The sequence below is a fragment of the Pithys albifrons genome, chromosome 2 (assembly GCF_047495875.1).
Source record: "Pithys albifrons albifrons isolate INPA30051 chromosome 2, PitAlb_v1, whole genome shotgun sequence".
NCBI lineage: Eukaryota > Metazoa > Chordata > Aves > Passeriformes > Thamnophilidae > Pithys > Pithys albifrons.
The window spans coordinates 13,581,102-13,605,038 of record NC_092459.1 but is presented as its reverse complement, the minus strand read 5'-3'; the positions used below and the strand labels follow the sequence as shown (position 1 = coordinate 13,605,038).

Sequence of the window (23,937 nt, the reverse complement as noted above, 5' to 3'; positions counted from 1 at the left end):
AGGTCCTTGTAAGCCTCACTTTAGCTGTTCTAACACAGTTTGCATTATTTGGATCAGATAGTGACATATGCTGTACATTATTTGCTGTTGCCATAGCTCCAATATCAAGCCACACATTTGTCTTCAACTTCCATTTTTTAAGAACACTGAGCAATCAATTTGTCTTTTTGATAGTGAACAACCAGGAAATTACTAGAGGCATTTTCAGAGAAAACATAGTACCTTTTGAGGCACATACAATATTGCTTCTTAATGGCAACCTTGTTTCTAATTCCTAATGAAAGGGCACCCGCAGTTCCCAGGTAGACTGGGTCTGTATGGCACTTGCTTACAGTGTTAATTACTCTGTCTTCTTAATATGCAGTGCCAAGTGATAAAGTGTGAGTCTTAATATGAAAAATGTTAGGACAAGGGAAGACTGACTGCACTATGTTTGCAATTTAAATATTTTCTCCTTTAAATCCTATGAGATTGCTACACTGAGAAGTAATAAAATCTGGTTGCACCTCATCTTTGTCAGGACCTGTTGAAAAGGGATTTGATCTGTGAAGATAAAGTAGCTATTTAACACATTCCATTTTCTGTATTTGTTGTTGTTCTACATACTGTTGTCCTTTCTTTTTAATTTATTTAAATTTAAAGCTAAGGAAGCAGGCTGGACTGAGAGAATTGGGCCTGATATTCCCATTCTCTGGAACATATCTGGGAGAAAGAGATTCTATTTTCTATTAATAATCCTTGGACTTTTAGACAGAAAAAATGGAAGAACACTAATAATATTTTTCTACCATGTATTCCTGTGTCACTTTTTTATTGTAAGAAGAAAGGAGATTTGCTCAAATGCAAAAGGTAGCAACAAAACTGAAGGAAATATCTTTTCTGTTATATAATGAACTTTAGAAATTTTTTTGCCCAGAATTTTCTTTCAAGTCTAATAGTTCATACTGAGGTTTATAACAGAAATGCTTGATGCCTGAACCTTCATTCATCTTTAAGTCCCTGAAAAGCCCTACAATGCATGTATTTGAGACTGAAGTATTTATATGTGAAGCTTAATATTGTACCATTTCTATTTTTCACTGGAGGAAAACTTGGCTAATGGTGAGAGAAACAAATAAAGAGTATTGTTTGATTTAGGCTTGTAAAGATATAAACCAAGATGTAATAATTCCTCCTTAGTGGCATGGGTTCAGCTCCACCTGGAATCACATCCTTATTTCTTTGCCAAAAAGATATTGATCCAACTGGAAAAAATTCAGAGGACAGTAATAAAAAATGATCAGGGCTTGAATAGGTTGATTTATGAAGAAAGCTTAGAAGAATTTTAAATGTATGGTTTGCCTCACAGATAACTGTGATTGTGGAAGAGGAAAACACTAAATCACATATGAATGGGTTCTCACTCTGAAAACATTACGGAAGTATTCCAGGGAAAGCGATAGAGGCTTGCCCTTTAGCTCTTTTAACCTAGGTTAGTAAATGTGCAATCTGGAATTCTCCTCCACTGCCAAGGAAGAAGGGCTAGAATAACTGCAACTCTCTTCCTTCCTTTGCTTTTACAGCTCTTCACTTTATGCTTTTAAGATTTCCCATAAAATGCTTTCTAACAGAGAAGTTGCCAGCCTGTAGTTTGTGTGTTGGTAGTGGTAACAGGGCTGTTTCTAAGCAGTAAATGGTGGCAACACTTGGTATCCTTTGTGACAGAATTTCTCTGGGCAGCTGAGCCAGCAGCTCCTTGTGGGCACTTTGTGGTGTTCAGCTCCTGTTTCACTGGAGTCACTTTTCTTGTGGCATAATGGGTGGTGGATGTTGTCCCAGCTCAGCCACCCACCTGTGCTGCAGGTGGGCCAGAGGGTGGGGGCAGGGAAAGGCCACTTTATGTCCTTGTGTGTGAGGGGAAGACACAGGTGAAAGTTTGTGCTGCAACTCTTTATTTTACATGATTTTCTGAAGTCTTGGGGGGTATGTACTAAAGCTTAAAGTTCAGACAAACAGTGTCTCATCTATAGCAGATGTTCTGGTTTCCACTTGCTCCCCACTGTGTTCCTTGGTTTTGTCCTACTAAAGCTCACATCACTGGGAAATTATTGGAAACTTTTAAATCCAATGGCGCTTTCCATAGAAAAAATCATTTCAACAATGATTTGTCAGCAGGGAGTACTATCATCACCTGTGCACACCTGAGTTCATCGGTGGCTGAGGAGCCCACAGCCAAGTGCATGGACTGCACCTGAAGTTCAGGAATGGCAACAGGACTCATACTGTACTGTGACTGCCTGAATTGTAGTTAGAATTGAAAAAGTTTTAATGTTTTAATGTTTAAAGTATTTAACTTTTGAAGTACTGACAAAGCTTTTTTTAATTATTTTTTGTCTGAATTTGGAAAACAAAACCTACAGATGTAGTGCAGGCACCAGTATCCAAAGCTCTTATGGAAAAGAATCTTTAAAGTAATCAGGAGGACTGGCCAACAACAAACATAAATGTTTAGCCAAAGGCTCTTAAGCCACTTGAACATCTTTCCCCTTTGCAAATATTGGCTTGTTTGTTGTCTCTACCAGCACTTCTGGCAGCTGCGTGTTTTTTTTGTATGTTCTCCCTCCTGCCTTTTCTTCTTCTCAGCCTTCTCTGGCTTAGGAAGTTTTAATTTTTTACCCTTATCATCTTGTTGGAAACTGTCAGAGGAAAACTGTAAGTGCCAAAGCAGCAGTGTTGGAAGTGGAAATGAGGTCAACTGGGTTTTTTCTTCTTTTTTTTTTTTTAACACATGGAATTTGCTACTGTTCCTCTGAGATAGGATGACTTTAATTTCTGTGGAACTTTCCTGAACCTTTGTGGCTTTTTTTAAAATAGTATTTAAAAACATAAAATAGTATAGATGCTGTTGTATACATTCTAGCTCCCTGCACAGAGTCGGAGCTGTAGCATATTAATGCTTCTCTGCATGCCAAAAATGGGTCTATATTTTTAGATAGTTCAGCTTAAGCTTCTCAAGAAAGAGGGGGAAAAACATGTAAGATCTTTCATCTGTATGTTGCTTGCTGATTTATAACTATAAGCGAGTATGATTCATCTAACTAGGTTAATAATGACAAGTTCATGCATTATGTATGTTTACTTTTGGTGTAAATAAAATAGGAGCACAGGGAATACAATAGACTGATAGTAATGTACAGGTGATAGCACTCAGAAGGAATTAATTTGAATAGGCAAGCATCCTCCAAACTTGTAAAAATAATGTAGAGTTTTTTCTTCTATTCTTTTTTTCTTAAAGTTGCTTTGGACTCCTGGTCTCATGACTTGCAATTCCATCCATAACTGTTTTGAAGATTGATTGATGTTTACATGACTATGTCTAGGCCTGTATCAGGGTCTGATATTTTTTTGTTTTCTGACTTAAGGAAAAAACAGTTGTCTCGAGTCTGCTGTTGAGAAATACTTTGTTTTTCCTTTATGTCAATTTAGTTGATCTGAAACATAATGAAACAGAGGCTATGAAACTATTTATCCTTAGGCTGGACATTTGACTGCATCATACTCATAAAATAGAATAACCAAGTGGGAAATGATATCTTTGAATATATGAATGATATCTTTGAACAGACCTTTTTTTCCTCACCTGGATAGCCATACTGGATGTACAGCTTCTTCTAAAGGGTGTTTTTTTTTTGTTTTTTTTTAACCTCACTTTTGTGTAGTTTAAACCTTTTCGCTTATCTCCTGTCTCCGCAACATATAATTTTATTACCTTTGGGAATTTGGGAATGGTTATGTTGATACGTGCATGTTGTAGTACTGCTGAGAATTTAGGAGGTGATGGTTTCCAGCACTGCCAACTAAACATGTATAGATGTTGTTCAATCAATTTTTATAGGAAGTCTTTAAAAAAACCCTAAATAACACAGAGTTGAAATTTAACCTGTTGATTCTAAAGGATTGTGGTTGAGTCCTGCAGCTTGCTGGGGAGGAGAAAAAGTAGAGTGACGGAGTGGAAATGTTAAGAGATCACACAAAGATACTCTGTATCTCTTTAGTTTTCCCATGCAGACACAATCTGTGTAACCTTTTAAACTGATGAAGGTCCTTTGATTGCCGGCTGAAATTTCAAGCAAATGTAGTAAGGTAGTTTCTTTGAGGAGGAAGGTGGTGGCCTTGGGGCCTTTGCTTGTTTGTTTGTTTGAATAGCAGCTGTTGAGCACCATTGGGGACAAGACCCCTGAGTCTGTTCTGGTGAGGCCACCAAGTAACTACAGGGTGATAATATTTTGTATTTTTCAATTCTGGGAAGGCTGACACATCGCAATTGGAAATATTTTTTTCTTGAAGTTTGTGTTCGTATTCTTTCATTTCTGGATGGGTTACACTAAAATGGGCTTTGATGTACCTGACATTATTCCTAAAGAAACAGAAGCATTTGTTGCTACATGATGCAAAGTTCTTTCTGTAATTGGAACATTTGAAATCCATCTTCGTACCTGGATTTCAGTGCTTCTTGGAAAAAGTGACATTTTAAAAGAACAGCTTACAATACCAAAAAGTGAAACTCATCCAAGGGCAACTTTCACCAAACTGCTGCAAAATTATTCTGATTTTTTTCCCATCATGTTGTTCTAAAGTGCTCTGAATTTTGTTCTTCAGAGCCATCCATTTGAAATGTTACAGTTTAAACTCTCTGCTTAGACATTATGATCCATACCTTGAATGTTTTCTCTGAATCATAAAGGAGTGGACATGCAATCTTTCTTTTCCCGGCTGTCTTATTCCTACAGTCTTTCTTCATTCTTTTTCCTTATTAAAATATTATCACACTGATACTTAGCTAAAACTATGGTTGTTTTACTGTTGTCTTCATTTGAAATTATTTTAATCTTCTTGAAGTCCTTGTTTTCTCTTGAGTCACACTAAACTTATATACTGAAGACCTCATAAAATCCTTATTTCAAAGTTCACATGAGCTAAATAAGGCAGATGTATTACTTTTTAAAAGCTTGTGCAAAATATTGAAACAGTGGCTTTTCTACAGGCCAGCGTCCTTTGTGTTTATTACTTCTGTCAGAATAAGATGCCATGTCTTGGGAGAGTAGCAGATACATTTGTTGGGGTAGGTCTGAAGAGACTGGAAAATAAACAAGGTTAATTTAAAATATGCTCATGAACTTAAAATTATCAGTGCTGAAAAATTGTATGATTGTGTTCACATAATTTAAACAGTGGAATCGGGCAATGTAAAAATTAGTGGTCTTATTTGGTAGTCACTGTTGGAGGAGATATTTATAATCAGCAGTAATTCTGGGGGTCTCCTGCTGGCCTGGGTTACAGTGTTTCCAGAGTAAGTTTAATTAAGTCGTGTTGCTTCCACCTTTGATTACTGGCTGTGCTGATAGACATCTTCATAAGGCAAGGAGAGGAAAATAATATGTAAGATTTCCTTGTGAAACCTTCTGAAATGTGTGTATTAAGAGAGTTTATGTTCTGTGTCTAAATATATTCAATGATTCGGTGTGATTTTCTCGTTGCAGATCCAGAATATGAACAACATAATCACTTTTCCATTGGACAGTTTGCTGAAGGGAGATCTGAAAGGAGTAAAAGGGGTATGTTTCTCTTCCTGTTTATATGTCAGACTGTTGTTGGTACAATAGGTACATTTAGCTGGTGCATTAACCTTACCTGATGGAACCTATTAGCTTAATAAACAAGACCTGGGGGCTTTTGTTTGGGTTTGTGTGTGTGTGTATAAATTGAATTACCCCTTCTGTTTGTGGTTTCACCTACCACATATTCTTTACTATGTACACAAAGCAACATTTGAGAAGCTTTAAAAGCAAGTCTGGGATACAGAAGATAAGCAGAGAGAGAGGTGTAAGGTTTAGATATTTACTTAGTTGTGGAGTGGGTAGTACTATGTTTAAAAGGATTATTATGAATATGTTTATTTAGCATTCTAAACTTACCTGGAACTCCATGGAATATTAAGAAAGACACATTAGACTGTATAAAAGCATAGGATTTTTCTTAATGAAGCTGAAATTTGTTCGTGCCCTGAGGATATTCCCTATTTGAAATAACAACAACTTAGGACTCAAATGATGACATGTTTATAATAAATTTCAGAACCTATAGCCAAGCTATAGCCAACAAACTTAATTGGCTTATGCTTGTTTACTAATGAGCAAACAGGAGGTGACTGGCAGCTATTGTTCTAGGACATCGAAGGAAGAAGAAAAACATAGACTGAAAATGTTTCTATTATAAATTACTGGAGGATAAATGGATCATTTAGTAAGATAGGCTTATTATCTTTGTATTGTTTGCTTACCACATTTCACTCCTCTTGTTCTTCTCTTTTTCTATGTCAGAATAAATACATCTATTATAACACAGAGTTGCCTCACTGACTTGAGAATGTAATCAAATGCTGCTTTAGTTAATTTAATAATTGTCAAAATAACTAACAGACTTGTAAGAATCAGTTCCTAATCTGTAGTTGCAAAGTTTTTCCACTGTCTGATGGTTAACAGTATATTTTTGTAGTTGTCTGATCTCTTGAATTTCAGAAGAATTTCAGCTGTTCCATTTTTAGAGATCAGTGAAATAACTTTGGAACTTGTTAAGATCATTTTATCCAAATTACCTTCTTCAGAAGAAAGAAAAGAAAGGAATTTGGAACATAAGTAATTAAACTTCTCATGGAATTAGTTACATTGAGCCATATGGCCTATACTGGTCCCATTAAGTCAGTGGGAAATTGATTTCTTAAGCTTGAGTGGGATGAATCAAGTCCTTAGCCAAGACTATACTGCAGCCTTGGGATAGGTGCTTCTTTCCAGTAGAGCCACAGATTGATGAGAAAACTGCTGCTTTGATTAATTACATGGTATGCTCTTGGGATAACATGTTACACCTTTTAAGGAGTAAAATGGAGTTGTAAAAACCATAGTAAAAATCATCCTAGAGATGCTTTTAAAAATGTGAATGTATTAATGCTCTTTATAAGATTGTTTTTCCTATGTGCAAGATTGCTTTTGCACAACCCTTAGGTGATCTATTTTCAGAAAGAGTGAAGTCCATTATTCTAGTGGAAATTGCCAGTGGCCAAAATGTGTCTTCATTGTGAAAGCTGCAGTATTTTTCATGTAAATAGCTGACTGTATTTTTTCCTCTTTTCTTGACAGGACCTGAAAAAACCCTTTGATAAAGCTTGGAAGGACTATGAAACAAAAGTGTATGTATCTTTTAAACTTTAATCTGAAAGGGAAGTGTAACTGAAATCTGCAAAGGTCACTATTTAATGCTAAGGTTTGATGCTCTCAGCGGGTGTATTGTGTACTGAAAGTGGGTGTATGTCTATTTGAGCCTTGTAATTGTGTCTCATGTCATGTGTCTAGCCCACCTTACCATAAGGTAAGGTGAAGGTACCTAATGCACTGTGTAAACAGCTATAAAACAACTGAATTATAAATAACTGAATTGAGTCAATAAAGCTCAACACCAAATATCAAACACAATTGATTCTGTTACCTTGTAAATCTTAAGTGGTTCAGTGCCCTACATCAGGGAGAGCTGTTTCCTGGGTTGGCCAGGTCAACTGTATCAGCACAGCTGATGGTCTCTGAAGTAGAATTTTGTAGTGAGTTTTATTCCATTTCACAGTGTTACCAGGACTGTGACTACAGTTGAGTTTTGTGTCACGTGTTCAGTGTCTTTGTTCTGAAATAATGCTGCATGTATAAGACCTTTTCTGATGACACAGGTCGAGAAGACTCACATATGATGACACTGTTTAACATAAATAGCTTGTAGATCCACCGCTGACTGGACTGGCTGAGAATCTACCACCATTTATACATTTTTTTGGAGTGGCACAAAATTACAATGATTCTCTGGTACTCACTGAGTTAGTCCATTTGAAGTCTTTAAAAATTATTCCTGCTTGGCTATAGCTGGATTTTCATAACAAGACATTCTGAAATATTGAGATAAACCTCCAGTCTGGCAGTTGGAATCCTTGGAAGATTGTGATGGCTCCAGTGTTTCATGTTCTTGCTACCAGTGAGCAATCTTATTTAGTGCCATACCTGTTACTGACTGTTGAAGGAATTAAGATTTCTAATCATGGCCCATGGCAGTAGTTGGTCTCTGAGGAGAGGCCATAAGGAATAGTCCTACAATTTAGTCTGCTGTTGTCTACTAGTGCTTGATTGCTGGATCTGAAAGCTTGTTTACTTGTGTATAACTATTCATACTGACATCCCACAAAGTTTACGTGCAGAATTTAAAATAAATTTGCTGCTGCTGGGAGATATACCGAAAGCACTGTCACTACTGGACCAAGAGCTCTGGTTCTGTTAGGATTTCTGATAGAATATTCATTAGGATAAGTGTGTTGAAATGATGTAAAGGTTTGTACTTGGTCCTCGGTTTGCTCAGAGCTAGTAGTCTGTTTGAGAGTCAGATACTCCAGAAATATTTTCAGGTTTTAACCAATTTAGTTAAGTCCTTTAGAAGTAAAAAATCCCCTCAAAAATGTATTTGAATTTGTATATTTGGGGATTCTCATTTTAGATTATGGGCATGTTGAAATGTTACTGTGTATGTTGTGTCATTCAGGACTTGAAAATGCGATGGTGATGTGTTTTCTATCTGTGGGATTAAATCCATTGCTGCTTGTATGATATAATGAGATTTTTTCCTTTTAACCAGCAGTCCTCTAGAAAGGCTGTTTTATGACTTTGCTTTCAAGTCAGACACTTGGGTTTTGATCTGAAACAGGTTTCTTTTCCCACTGTAAGGAAATACTGCTTTCCAAGTTACCTCTGTAGTTTCCCTAAGATTTTTTAACAAATGAAGCAGACCTCCTTGACAATGCTCATTTCTAAGTCATTTGCATGTCAGATTATTCAACATGCAAAAGTTGAAGGGAGCACATGTTCATCAGGAAATTCTTTTAGATCCATGAACCATTTCTTTTGATATCTCTAAGTAGTGGGCTGGTACAGTTGCCAAAGTGCTCTATTTTTTTTTTAAGTGATTAGATGAAAGCTCCACATCACTATTGCAGAGTTTAAAGCTCATAGTCCAACCTGTCGGACTCCTTGACTTTGATGAAGACCAAAGGATCGTCTCTTTGAGGGTTGGGCTGGGGAGCCTGGGAGTTCTGTGTACCAGATAATTTTTTTAAAACAGTGGGCTGTTTTTTTGCCATTTTTGTGTGTGTGGTTGTTTTACTTAAGGTTGGCAATCAGGGAATACTGTTTTTCAGTGCAAGCTGTGTTGCTTGTACCAAGGAGCAGACCAGTTTTCCATGTTTTGTTGAGTTAAATTCAGACTATGCAAATTGTCAGGCCTCTTGTGCATAAGATCAGTTCTCAGATAAGTTGAGATGTTACCAGCTGTCATAACTGAGCATTGTTCTTTACAAATCAGAGATGGGAAGTTTAGGGCTGTGATTTTGAAACTAGGATGAGAATATTAATTTGAGCATGAATCTGTTCAGGTCAGCTCTTCTCTCATATTAAATTTTGGATGTGGGAATACAGTGAGGTTTCTCTGGTTGCTGTTGTGTACACTGCTGAGAATACATAATATTTCTTGTAAATATAACTGGTTTTGTTCTGTGTCTGTTCCAAATGGATCTGAACGTCCTCATGGCTGAGCATTTTGGTCATCTGTAGCAGTGGTTGAATGCAGAATCACCTCAAGAATTCTTAATTGCAAGTTTTGGTGGGTTTTTTGTTGTTGTATCTTTGTGGTCTCTGCCCTAAAAAAAAAAAGGACAAAGAGACTGATAGTGTTAACTGTGGCCTCATCTGCAGCTTGTGTTGCCAGAGCAGAAGGGTGGATGTAATTGCTGATAGCCAGGAGTTTGATTAGCCTTCTTCAGTCTGTTGCTTTAGATGACTCCTTGTATGGATTGTGCCTAAAACCAATCCTAGATTTGTGCTTCGCTAGCTGTCTTTTCCAGTGATTCTTCTTCAAATATATGAATATCTCTTTTTATTCTTTTTTTTATTATTTCTCTCTCTTTTCCCTTTGGGTTAATAAATCATTCAGGGCTGCTAGGCTGCTCTTTCTCTGCACATCCCTCTGTATCATATGCTTAACATCATATCGTTCATCTGCATTTCCTATTCACAAGTACAGACCTGTGAATCTACATGCCAGATAACAAAGTGGTATTTTTGTAGTCTGTGGGCAAGTGACAGTCTTCATCATGATTGCTGCCTTTATGAAGAGGAATTAGAGCTTATTTGTCACACTGTCTCATCTCACTTACTTGCACCTTTGTGATGACCTCTTGAGTGCAAATATACCCAAGTATGACCTATTTGAAAAGAAATAAAGTTAATTAAAAAATGGCATCTGTTTTGCTTCATCCCCATAACAGCTTCTGAGCTGCTACTTCAAGCTCTATATGTAATTAAGTGTATTTAAAATTGCGGTGTATCTAGTTCTTGTTTGGGACAGATGTATTAAGATCCATTCTTATGCTCTTGGATCCATTCATCATTGCTGATTATTATGCAATAATAATCTTCTTTACCCTGTAGCCACCTAACTTCTCAGACTGTTTTCCTGAGAATCACCTCAGCTGAAATAACTGAGGGAGGCTGGATCCATTTTTTGTTATGCCCTGGGGCTGCTCTCAAGTAAGGGAGTATAAGGAGCAAGTAACCTACAGCTTCGTGTAAGAATACCTCAATGAAAAATTGGGACTATCCGGAGGTAGCATTCATGAATAATTCATCTTTTCTCACCCTCAGTCATTAACACAATTCAGTTGGAGCCATAAAGATTTTTAGATATTTTTAAAGCTTTAGAGCAGTGCATTTCTCTTGGGACCTCAGTTGCAGCCGTTGTCTCCCACCTAAGGGCTGGGAGATGCTGCCGGTGGTGGCAGCGGCGGAGCGGGACTGGTCTGTGTCCCGTGGGGAGAGTTGTTGCAGACTGGGCTCTTTGTGTTCCGAGGCAGCTGCTGTCCCCCATGTGCTTAAACACTGGGGAGCACACGGGGAAGGAGTGCACATTCATCCAAACTGCTCACTCTCCCAGCACACTGAGCGCACTCAGCAAGGCGCTGAGCCAGATTTCACCCACATGCTTTAGTTTAATCAGTCCTGTTGTGGTACATTCTGAGGTAAAGACTTTGTGTCAATTCTGCACAGGAAATAGAAGCATAAGCTTACTGAAGCATATTATTTACTATTTTTTTAGCTCAATATGTCAGTATTCCAGACACAAAACTGACTTTCCTGAAAAGAAAGGAAAATGTTAGTTTTTTTCAATTGGAGCCTATTATCTTCAGAAGTCTTGTTTAATAAGAGTTGTGCTAATGCTGTGAAATGTAAAGGTTTAATGAAAACTAATAAGCTCTTCCTGAGAAGGCTGGCTGCCTCTCCTCCTTTGCTATTCTTTTAAAAACTGGGCATGAGGTCTCTTGTGCCCAACTGCATGAAGAGAACAAGTAACTTGAATGTGCTTATGGCATTATAAGATCAAGGCAGTAGCATTACATTACCGTGAAGAAACACAAGTGTTCATATCTAGATATAACTTTATTGTTAATGATTTGTTTCTGAACCATTGGAGTCAATGGAAAAATGAACAAAGTCCAAATACAGTCTCCTGTAAGAATGTCTATGCAGCTACTTGTTTGTTATGATGTTTCCAGTTTGGTAAATTCATGTTTTAAACTATATAAAAAAATTATTTGAAAGTTCTGCAAGCTTTTCTCAAACTACTTCTTCGGAGCTCTAGCTTGACTCAGTAGATCATTGATATATTCATAGGCTGTAGATATTTCTGCCACGTTTCCTTTTAAAGCAAGTGCATGAAACAAAATGGCAGTCACAGCTTGAAAATAGTGACATAGAATGAAGTGCTAAGCAAAGTAGCTTTAATATAGAATCATAGAGCAGAATAATACAATCCTTTAAGTTGGGAAATACCTTTAGGATCAAGTTGAACCATAAACTTAACACTACTAAATCTACCATTAAACCATGTTCCTAAGTGTTGGATCTACACATCTCCTAAATGCCTCCAGGGATGGTGACTCATCCACTCCCCTGGGCAGCCTGTTCCACGCCTTGACAACCCTTTCCAGGAGAAAGTTTTTCTAATATCCAGTCTAAACTTCCCCTGGCTCAACTTGAGGTCATTTCTTCTTGTCCTATTGCTTCTTACCTGGGAGAAAAACTGATCTGTGCCTCATTACAACCTCCTTTCAGGTAGTTGTAGAAAGCAATAAGGTCTACCCTCAGCCTTCTTTTAGGTAGGCTAAATCCCGGGTCCCTCAGCTGCTTCTCATCAGACTTGTGCTCCAGACCCTTCACCAGCTCCACTGCCCTTCCCTGGACACTCTCCAGCTCCTCAATGTCTTTCTTGTAGTGAGGGGCCCAGAACTGAGCCCAGTACTCCAGGTGGGCCCCCACTAGTGCTGAGTACAGGTGGGCAATGACTGCCCTGGTCCTGCTGACCACACTACTCCTGATCCAGGCAAGGATGCCACTGGCCTTCTTGGCTGACTGGGCACACTGCTGGCTCATGTTCAGCCAGTTCTCAACCAGGACCCACAGGTCCTTTTCAAATGAGCAGTTTTCCACCCAGTCCTTCTCCAGCCTGTAGCATTACAAGGTAGTGTTGTGACCCAAGTGCAGGACCCAGCACTTTGCCTTAATGAATCTCATATGGCCCATCAATCCAGCCTGTCCAGATCCCTCTGCAGAGCCTTGCTACCCTCCAGCAGATCAACACTCCCACACAACTTAGTGCTGTCTAAAAATGTAGTGAGAGTGAACTTGATCCTCTTGTCCAGATGACTGAATAAAGTTGTTAAACTGGGCTGGCCCCAATACCGAGCCCTGGGGAACACCACTAGTGACCAACCATCATCTGGCAGCTCTATTTGCCACAGCTCCCTGGGCCCAGCCATCCAGCAGTTTTTTTACAACATAAAAGTGCACCCATCCAAGCAAAGAGCAGCCAGTTTCTTCAGGAAAGTGCTGTGGGAAATGGTGTCAAAGGCTTTACTGAAGTCCAGTTAAACTACATCCATGAGTCCAAGATTTCATATTAAGTATTTTTATTTTGAAGGAGATTACCTGCAAGTTAAATGGAAAAGTCTTTGACTGAATCTGCAGATGTTATGGATGAAATGCTGGGAAGATTGGAGCACATTTTCTTCCTTCTACTCTCTTCTCCCCCATTGCTCAGAGCAGGATGAATGAAAGGGAAAAGCTTTCCAGCATTTCCAAATGGAAAAGATGGATTCTCCATTGAGGAGTTGAGTGACAGGAAAGACATGCTTTACTGTCAGCACTGACAGGCAGTAGGATAAAATGAAATGGAGGCTCTTTCACCGAAAGGCTGGAATGCCAGAACCTGGAGAGTCAGGCTGAAAATGAAGACTAGACAAAGAAATGGTATTTGAAATGAAAATGTATAATATAATGTTGTCAAGAAAGTTGTCTTTAGAAACACTCCATTTTCCAGAGTGCTCCCAATTCAGGTGTGTTCCTTCCAGGTGCTGTTCCCAGTCTCTGTGTCTTTTCATGGTACATACCCAGACTCAGCCTGCTTTACTGCTGTATAGAGAAAGAGAGGAAGAACAACAGAATTGCTTCCCATCCAGCCAGTTCACTACTGCTGCACATACACAGGGTGCTCTGGTTATTTACCCTTATTGACTGGCTGAAAATAAATACCAGTCTTTGGAGTTTATTTATATTATGATCTGTATGGCAAAACTGATGAAATGCAAATTATAATTGATATTGAAAAACAGTTGCTTTTAAATTTAGAGCTGTAAAAATAATCTTATAGTGGAAACTGAACGGGCAAGACCATTCACTTTATATGTGTGTGACTTTTCTGTTGTAGTTCTTTGTCCTGTATTTCACTTTGCTTGTCTGTTGCACTCACCTGAGCTCACTGTGTATTGGTGATGTGCAGCTGCGTTGTAAATTGACTGACGTGTGCTCAGATTTTAGTCTTAGTCGGCAAAGTCTGTATGTGTGATATGTGCCACAGAAGCTTCAAGTACAGCAGCATTACAAAATATTTACTGCTTTCTTATTGGTTCCAGAGTATTTTTTAGCATTTTCACAATTTTCTTATTAATTTTGCCTAATGGATAGGCCTGAAAGACCTAAATACTCTGCAATATTTGGAAATCCCGCAGTGTTATGTCACAGAACTGTCTTTGCCAAAAGGATTTGGTTCGTGTCATAAATAGAGTGACACTTAAGCTGAGTTGATCCTTGCATTTGGATAGGAAACACAGCCAACCTTTTGGACTCAAGATTTGCATGCAACACTTCTGTACAGAATGTCTTTGTTTCCCTAGAAACAAAGAGATCTGTAGTATCAGTCAGATAGGAGGTAGCATATTATTGTAGCAAAACAGCAGGATATATTCTGGATTACAAAAACAAAGACATAGTTAGAGATTAAAAACATAAATGATAAGGAAATGCAAATGTGAAACACACCATCATGTATCTCTGGTATTTGCCACTGAGAGGTGGTTTGGGGCTTTTGCAAAAGCATATTTTTGAGGTTTTGAAGCCATATATATAGTCTGAAACTCCAGGAAACGGCTTCAAGGATGTCTTTGTCTGAATTACTTGGTAGAGGTCAGTAAGCTTTTGTCTTGGTTTAACTGGTTTTTTTGCCTATGGAGAATGATTTAACTTTTAAAGAGTAGAAAAGACACTTTCACAAAAATCCAGCTTTCTTTAAGAGTAATACAATGCATGCTGTTATATTGTGCATAATGTTTGACTTTTTGGCATAGTTGTCTTTTGGTTTAACTAGCATTTAGGGACACCTTATGACATGCTAATAAGCTCTTAAAATTTTGGAGGTGTTTTTTTCATCCTGTGTTTAAGTACTGTTCTCTGTAAACAATGAGAATACCAAACAATAGCAATTAATAGTTATTAGCCTTCACACAAATGCCAGTGAATTCTCTGGCCTCAGGAATTGTTGGGTTATATGTGGAAACTGAGAGAACTGAAGCATCCTGGATCTTTGCTCTGCAGTTTGACTGGTTTAGAACAATCAAGTATGATATAATGTAAACTCAACTGGAGCGTGTGCTAGAAAGGAGCTGTATGTTTGTCATTTTCTGTTAATCTTTTTTGTAATGGTTTATCTTCCTTGTTCAGGTTTGTCTGGTTAATTTTTGTGTTTGGACTGTTTTCTGTGCCTACAAAATGGTGTAATTGGCAGTAATTGTAAGAGTACAGATTTCTTTTTCATTAAACAGAACATTCTGAAATGGAGTTTTTATTCAGGACAGGAGTTTTTAAGAATACTTATTTTAAAGGAGAGGACCTTCCCTCCAAACATGTGCTTCTGGCAGGATGTAATGGACTGAGGCAGAGTGTCGTGCTGGCTGGATGTGCTGGCTGCTGGAATACTGCACAGGGCTGGCTCTGCTGTGCCTGCCAGTGCTGAGAGCACAGTGGGGCTTTGTGAAATGCTGCTCAAAATGTTTCCCAGTGGAAATGTTACGGGATGGGATTAATGAGCCTAATTCTTGTTTTCCCTTGCTGCTTGAGGTGTTCTAGGAGGCAGTTCCTCATTTTGAGGAGTGTTAAGTACAGAATATTTTGTTGACTGGAAGTCCTTAGACCATCTAGGACATTTTCCCTTAAGCTGTTAGGGCAATGTTAACATCAGGTTAAGAGAGCACTTGAGGCATGTCATCTTTTCAGAGAGAGTGCTGAGAGACACTTGACTACCCAAAAGGAGGTAGGACAGTTGTGTGTGTTATTTGTTCCACTGATCTCCTTCCTGTATTCCTGTGTAATGCTTCCTTTTGGTCAAAAGCAGTATAGCATTTCCTCAGGAAGCTCTTTTCGCAGTTGTCAGATTCTAAACAGCACAGGTGGCAAACTAGAAGCCTTTCTCCAAAATGTAAGCACCTTCATGTATTTTCTTAATATCTTTTTTTTCCATATCAGACTTGTCTAACTGGGTTGTCTAATTAGGATACTGGCTTTAGGAATAATGCAGAAAATAGCTGTAACAAATGCACAAGTGTGTTTATGGGAGTAGGGCAGGCATTGGTTATTCATTTATATTCTGCAGGAGAACCTGTTTTATTCGGAGCTCTTGGAAAACGTTCATGGAAACTTTTAGGGAATTAGGACAGCTGGTCTAGCAGACTTTGAAGTCTGCAACACAGCCGGCTGGCCGGCACTCCCAGTGCCAACTGGCTCAGCAGCAAGCACAGAGAGCAACTGTGATTTTGGCTGAGGAAACCCCATATATATAGAAGATGACTTGATGACAGGCAAGACTCAATAAATCTGGTGACATAATTGAACTTTGTTAACCAGTGTTTGCTCTGTTGGTATTAAACACCCCCATATGTTTTCAAGTAAATTATTTTTTTTCCCAGTATTTTCTTTCTTCAGAGCAAGAACTTTGTATCTTCTCATTTAGTGACTTCTCTTGGAATATTTGTCAGACCTTTAACAGATTATTAAATTACATTTCAGCTACTGTATGTCATTGCCGATCTTTAGTCATTGTCAAATTTCAGATGAAATGTCATCTGGAATTAACTCGTATGCAAAGCTACAGCAGTTTGCTCTGCATCTGTCAGTAGACTTTGTGAATAATCAGATTTCCTGAGAGGCTATGGATTTCTCACTTCATTGACTGATTCTTTTTGCCTTACAGTACAAAAATAGAGAAGGAGAAAAAAGAGCATGCTAAGCTGCATGGGATGATCCGTACGGAAATCAGTGGAGCTGAAATTGCAGAAGAGATGGAGAAAGAAAGAAGATTCTTCCAGTTACAGATGTGTGAGGTAAGATTCAACGTGAAATTCCTATTGTTCTGCTGCTGTTTTTAGGAAAATTTTGAAAAATCCAGTTTAATGGCAGCTGTGACACTAAAGGGAAATACCAAGTTAACAGTGGTCTCCATTTGTGAAAACTCATTTTTTTATTATCCAGACGTGCAAACTTTGCAGGGAATTTAGATATGTTTTGATTTCACTTAACAGATAAATTAATTAAAAGCTCAATAAAAAACTAAGAGATTATAATAAATAAGCCTTTACACTACTAATTCCCTGTAAGTTATTTTAAACCTTAGCTCATTCTCTGAATTGTTCCCTGTGCTGACAGCTGTTGCATTATTATGAGGAGAGACTCGAGTCTAGCACAGTGCTGGGCTGGTGCAGGGAGAAAGTGCTAAGGATGAAATCCAATTGTCTTTCAGGATGTTTCAGAATGTTTTTACTTGGAAATCTTTGTGATTTTGCAGTATATTAAATTTGATGTGAATATTTTTGGTAGGACACATCTGGTTCTGTGCTTGGGAATTCAAGTTGCTATGTTCAGTTTTTTTCTATGCATTAACTCAGAAATATACCAGGGTGTTTCTTCTGATTTTACTGTGGTGATTATTGCTTATTTGATTTGTATACCAGCATAGCATAACTGCAGTTTTCCCGAATACCTCTTTTAATTACTGCATGCACTCAGACTTAATAGTAAAGGTTCACATTCCTCTACAGAGTCAGACAAAAGTGTTCAAAACTGGTAAAGGGATTTGAGTACCCAGTACACATAAGGATGTTGTCAGCTAATTGCCCATCTGTATCCTTCCTAAGAAACAACCAGGAACGGATGCTACTTTCTTGCTGTGTCACAGTAAAGGCAGAGTTCACTTCAGTCAGTTGTGGTAATGCAGGGAGAAGTCTGTGAAATTGGATCAGATTACCTTAAATGTGAAATGACTAAAGCGTATACTGTATTTCTTCTGATTTTGGAGAAAGAAGTTTTTGCTTGGTTATTTCTGAATAGGCATGAAAGGGGACTTTGTTTTGATAGTAAATCAGAAGGATGACATATTGAAGTTTTATCATAAGTACAGATAGTTCTCTCTAAATGATGAAAGTGAACTCAATACAAAATTGCTTAGAGCTCCATTTTTAAATGGCTGGAGCCGGAGAGGTGATTCTTCCAGCTCAGTACTATCCAGTGAACATGTCTACGTTCAGACTCATCCTTTGTTCATGTGAACCAGCATAAAATGCTGCAACATTGAAAGCTGGCACTTGGATGCTGATTTATTTTAATGGGTTTAGAATACTTAGGATGTGCTGTGGGGAGAGAAAAACCAGATGCATTAGAACATCATTAAGATGTTCACTCCTTTGCTTGGAGGTCACTGTCTAAGCCAGGGTTAAAAATTGTTGTTGTTTAATGGACAGTTAAGGACTTGTGTAGATATTTGGTCAATGATACTTCTGCTTGCCTGGCTGACACCTTTTATGTTGTGGCACTCAGGGGGAGCTGCCACTTAATACGGACTTTGATTGTGCCTTGTGCAAAAGGACAGTGATTACACTCTTTTTTGAGCTTGACAGTAGTTTGGGTTTTTTAAATCTCTTGCTAAACTGTAATTTGCTGTAATTGGCTGTGTATAAGGATTTCATAATGAAAACTATAAATCAACAGGCAGATTTGAAAAATTGCTAAAATCATCCCTCACTTTTTTTTTTAGTGAACTGCTTTTTCATTAATGGCTTCTATTTAGCAATGAATTTAATAACTAGTGAGATACATTCTTAGATGTGCTGCCAAATTTAAGAATGGGTTCCTAAATCTACTTCACAAACCCTTCCATGCTTTTTTTAACAAAGGCTTTCCCCAGGAGTCATAAAGGATATTTTAAAAATTTGAATAAATCATAGTGAAATATCCTCACACGGTGTCAGAAATCAGCAGTGACAACAATTCCATGTGTGTGATTTAACTCCTGAAGCCACTTTTTGATGCATTCTCTTTCAGGTCATGTAAATATGCAGCTGTTAAAGCCTGTTGAACTATAACTGAAAATAAAATGTTAAAAACACTGCAGCAGTAGTAATTGATTTCTTTTGTGAATTACTGTTTTAACAGTACCTCCTGAAAGTCAACGAAATCAAGATTAAAAAAGGAGTGGACTTGCTTCAGAACTTGATCAAGTACTTTCATGCTCAGTGCAAGTATGTTTTCAGTTTTCTTTATATCTACATGATAGCTGGAGCAATGTTTTGTGTTCCATTTTTGACATCATCATAGTCCTTTTCTAGAATTTTCAAAATAAATGTTAAAGTTCAGCTGTTCTTGCTCTTTTGACACATTACTTTTGTTTCCACTTTCTGAAACATGTAATGAGGTTGAACTCGTTGTTTGGAATATAATTATATGTTTCAAAGGAGTGCCAAATAATATTTGCCATGTTTATAAACTACTCTTGAAACAGAGCTATTAGTTTGGTCTGTTACTTAGTGGTCCATTAGTTTTGATGGACTTTCTTGAGTGTATCTAGCAATGATCTAAATTAATTCTGTGCTCAAGAAAAATTAAGTGCATAAGCAGTAAGATAAAACTGTATTGAAAGAATGACACTTTTTCTAGTTACTTGAAGGACCCAGTAATAAAACACATAGTTTTCATTAGAATTATGTACTTTTATATGATAGTCTTACAAATCAGTAATGTAGCAACGAAGTCAGAGCTATAACTGTGAAATCAGTAAGTTTTCATCTTAAAAGATCAGTCTGCATCTATGTGTTTTTTCCCCTATATTGTTACTTTTGAAATCAGTTTTAGTTGTAGTATGTCATTCACCTGTTCTATTTCATAAAATTTCAACAACATAAATGCTGTGCTCTGTTGTCACTTTTGTGTCTACTTCCCAGAGTGAATATATTTTATGTTGCAAACAATGCAGCAATTTTTAGTCAAATATGCATGTAATTGTAGTTTCTTAAAATTTATTTTTTAAAGCTGAGTTACTGGTTTTTTGAGAGCTGGAAAACTTTTTCCCCTGCCAGTACAAAAATATATGTAATACTACTGATAGAATTAATGCTTGGGAAACAAAGGGGGTTTCCTTTAGTAGAAAGATTGCATCAGACATGAAATTATTTGGCTTCAAGAAGTCACAATTATTTTATATCTACTAGAGCTTTTGCTGTTCTGCAAATGAATCTTGCTTGTTCTGGGCCTTCACAAAGTGGGATGAGAACCTGTGTTTGAGGTGAGAATGAGGAAAATTTATGTGGCAGTGGATTGTGGCAGTTCTGAATCTAATTGGGAATTTTGCATGTTAGAATAAGCTATGATGGAAATAAAGAGGTGGATCAGCCAGAGATGCATTACAAAAATGTTTAATGTTTTGAAGTTTATGGCATGGCATAATAATATGCATGTCTTCCTTTGGCAACTTTTTAAGCAGAAAATACAAAGTAAAATTTAATAACAGCTTGCTTTTTGCTTTTCCTTTTAAGTTTCTTTCAGGATGGGTTAAAAGCAGTTGAAAGTCTCAAGCCTTCAATTGAGACACTCTCGACAGATCTTTATACAGTGAGTGGCAACCTTTCATATTTGTGGTGTAAATTTAGTTTTTTACAGTAGGAGCATGATCATTTTGGTTCGGGTTGACTGACTGTTTTAATAGTCAGTATTTTAAGATTCTGAGTAGATTGCTGAGTAAAATCTTGTTCTAATATAGCATTCAGAAATCTTAGCTACAGTTCAGGACCCAAATGTGTTAAATGTTAGGAAAACACCCTTTGCTCTAAAGTGTTTACTGTCTAAGTGGAAAGTAACATGTGGTTTCAAACGGAACACAAAGAAGCAAGAACATTGTGAGGCAATGTCAGAGTCTTAACCCAGCAACATCTTAGCCATTATCAAGTTTTCCAAAGGTATAAAGGAAAACAAACTGATCACATTATCTTTTCTCATTGTGTTTTCATTCTTGCTGAATATTTGTCAAAAAAATGAACCAATTAAGCAGCAAATTTGAAAGATCTGCCTTGACAATAAAAAATAATGTTATTTTTAACCTGTGGGTTTTTTTCTTCAAGATTAAACAAGCACAAGATGAAGAAAGAAGGCAATTAACACAGCTTAGGGATATTTTAAAATCAGCACTCCAAGTTGATCAGAAAGAGGTGAGCATATAAGGTGGTTAAACTTTGTAATACCCATTTTAATTACTTCTAATGCAATGTTAGTATTCAAAATAGAGTTATTTTATTTTCTATCAGATATCAAATGTCTTTTGTTCATTCATTTTTGTTTTGATACTGATATTGAATGTTTCTCGCAAAGGGGGTTTTTTAACGAATGCTCACTGAAAATAAGAGTCTTACTGAAAAGCTATTTCTTTGTGTTACTAGTATTGCAAAATACTTCAGGTGGTGCACTGTTACTCAAACTGAGATTGAAAAAACTTTGGCAGTATCAAGGAGACCCTACTCATAGAACGTTATCTCACAATACTATTCAAACTGTATAAAAATTATATAAAACTGAACTTTAAATCCCAAAACACCTCTGTCATCATCTGCAAATGTGACAGTTAAATTTGCTACTCTGCTACAAGATGACTGAGTTCAAATGTACAAGAATTGGGTCAGTTTGGCAATCCAACGAATAAGTATTTTTTGAGTTTCTATTACAATTGCTATTAGATGTAGGGAATTCTGGAGCAGCTTCAGTTGGCAAAATGTGATCTGGAAGTAAGCATGTTTTGTATAATGTAATCCTACATGTTGGGTCTACTTTTGTTTCAGAGTGCTAGCACTTCCTCTTCATATAAATAAATGCCAGCCAGCTTCCTTTGTGTGGCTGCTGGGCCATGGGCAAGTGATGGATGAGCCCCCTCCCCCTATGCAGATTCTCTTTGTGAGAGGGATCATGATGAAATAGTTTAGTCTGTAGAGCTCAGACTTCCTTGATCTTTTCCTGTCTTGCTTTGATCTTCCTGTAAAAATTATGATGATTCCTGGCTTTTACTGGTGACACATGATGGTTGTTGAGCAATGTAATGGAGTGAAAGGTGTCCCTGCCCACAGCCAGGGTTGGACTGGATGTTCTTTAAGGGTCCCTTCCAACCCAAACCCATGTGATTCTATGACCTGCTCACAGGCATTTGGAACAGCCTGGAACACCCTTCACTTTGAGGTGCTTTGTTACCTTGTGAAGTTTGTGATAATGACCATTGTGTACAAACTCCCATACAGCCTGCAGGCTCTTTCTTAGATTCTGCCTGGCATTTGGGACTCACTGATTTGCCACAAACTTCCAAATTTGAGCTCTACAGAATGATACTAGTGATCTTCATGAAAATGGTGACTGCTTTGGCTTCGCCATTGATTGCCCACTCTCAATAAGGAGTCTTTGCTGTTCAGGGTGTGTTAGGAGGCTTCTGATTTTAATTGGATCTTTGCTCAAGAGAGATACCAGAAGCAGTTGGGTGTCATGGTTGCTGTGAATGTTGTTTCTATTTTTGCCTCCTTACCAGTGCTATTGATACTAAATGTATATGGAAGATACGATGAGTGCACATCTGGTCACAGACTCATAAATTAATAATGCACATAAATTTATTATTTCTGCTGGACTTGTGACATTTAAAAATACAAGCATAGAAAGTGCTTTATGCTGTAGGCAATATTTATTAATTCTGCAAATTTAGATATAGATGCTTACCTGCAGAGCATGAGAAGTGTAATTATTTTAAAAGTTTTTTTGAAAACATCAATTAATCAGTGGGATGCCAAAGAATTCTGGTATAATTTGCTGCACAGCCCACTAATATTATTCCTGTTGCACTGTAATTTCCTTTACTATAACTGATTTCTTTTTCCTTCCTGAAATGCATTTACATTTTGTGACCGAAGTCTAGGAGAGTAAGTGTTGCTATATTTTAATGAAAATAGTTGGCATGATTTCCATTCTGATTTCAAGAAACTGGATTTTTCCTCTAAGCTTTTGTCTGTTGGGATGAAAAGACTGGTTCTTTCTCCACTTTGGTTTATTTTATTACCAAAAAAAAAAAAAAAAAGGGAAAAGAAAAAAGTTGTCAGATTGTTTTTGGGAAAGAAAATTGCTGGAAGACAAATTGGTGATTTCTTTTGTACTTTCTTTTGGAAATTAAATCCAGTTGCTTGATGTGATGTTCTTGCAAGATTTTGAAAATATATGTATTTTTAATTAAAATAGACTTCACTTGTGAAATGATAGCACACTGACAAATATAATTTCTGCTGTGTTTAAAAAAAGAAAACACGTGAGCACTCATAGTGAACCTTTTTTGTTGTGCCTGTGTACATAGTTTCTTCCTGCACAGAATGTTCTCAAAACTGGTTTGTATTGAAACTTCTTTTTGAAATGTCATTTTGTGTTCACTGTCATAATTTTTGATTTTTAAACTTTTAGTTTTCAAACTACAGAGGTCCTGCAAGTTTCAGAGTCAACCTTAGGGTTGTATTGGCTAAACTGTTCTTGTTCCCATGACCTTGGGTGAGGTCACCTCCAGACTGTAGTGTTTAGATTCGCTTCTCCTGCTTTGCTACAACCTGTAATCTATTTAGGCCTCTGCAAAACAGGAGCAACTTTGTGTTTGTTGACAAAAATTGCAGTAGCTGTGCTACAGGAGAGGGTGCCTGCCTGGTAGATACACCTTCTGCAGGCTCTGTGGGGCTGTAATAAGTAAGGGATGAATTTCTAAAACATCATGCAAATGCCAGAGAAGCTCAGGCTCTGGGAGAGCTATAAGGACTTTTTTGGCAGCTTTACACACAGGAGTGATCTGGTCAGTCTAAAAGTCCTGCTCTGTGGGAGCTGTAGAATGGCTAGCCAAAATTTGCTGTGTGCAAGTTGAAGCACCTTGTATGGAAAGTTCACATAGTGGGGCTGATATATAGGATTTTAGGGTATCTCTTATCAGTAGTCTCACACCATCTTTAGAGAATACTGTTTTCAGATTTATTTAATTTTTAGCTATGCTGTTCAGCTTGAAGTCAGTCTGTCTTTTTAAACTTTGGAAGAAATAATTTCAAACCTGTTTATGGTCAGTGAAGTGATTCACTAAAAACATGCTGCAATTAAATGACTCACCTTTTTTTAT

General features: G+C 37.5%; 1 protein-coding gene across 3 annotated transcripts in view; it reads left to right on the top strand.

Annotated features, from left to right (window-relative positions):
• ASAP2 (ArfGAP with SH3 domain, ankyrin repeat and PH domain 2) overlaps nt 1-23,937 on the top strand; it is an 86,734-nt gene that overhangs the window by 28,480 nt on the left and 34,317 nt on the right. For all 3 annotated transcript variants that reach the window (XM_071548370.1, XM_071548369.1, XM_071548371.1), the window contains exons 4-9: nt 5,520-5,594; nt 7,176-7,225; nt 16,696-16,825; nt 18,930-19,015; nt 20,306-20,381; nt 20,888-20,974. In XM_071548370.1, the coding sequence (XP_071404471.1) occupies nt 5,520-5,594; nt 7,176-7,225; nt 16,696-16,825; nt 18,930-19,015; nt 20,306-20,381; nt 20,888-20,974 (504 nt within the window). The remainder of the gene's footprint in view (nt 1-5,519; nt 5,595-7,175; nt 7,226-16,695; nt 16,826-18,929; nt 19,016-20,305; nt 20,382-20,887; nt 20,975-23,937) is intronic.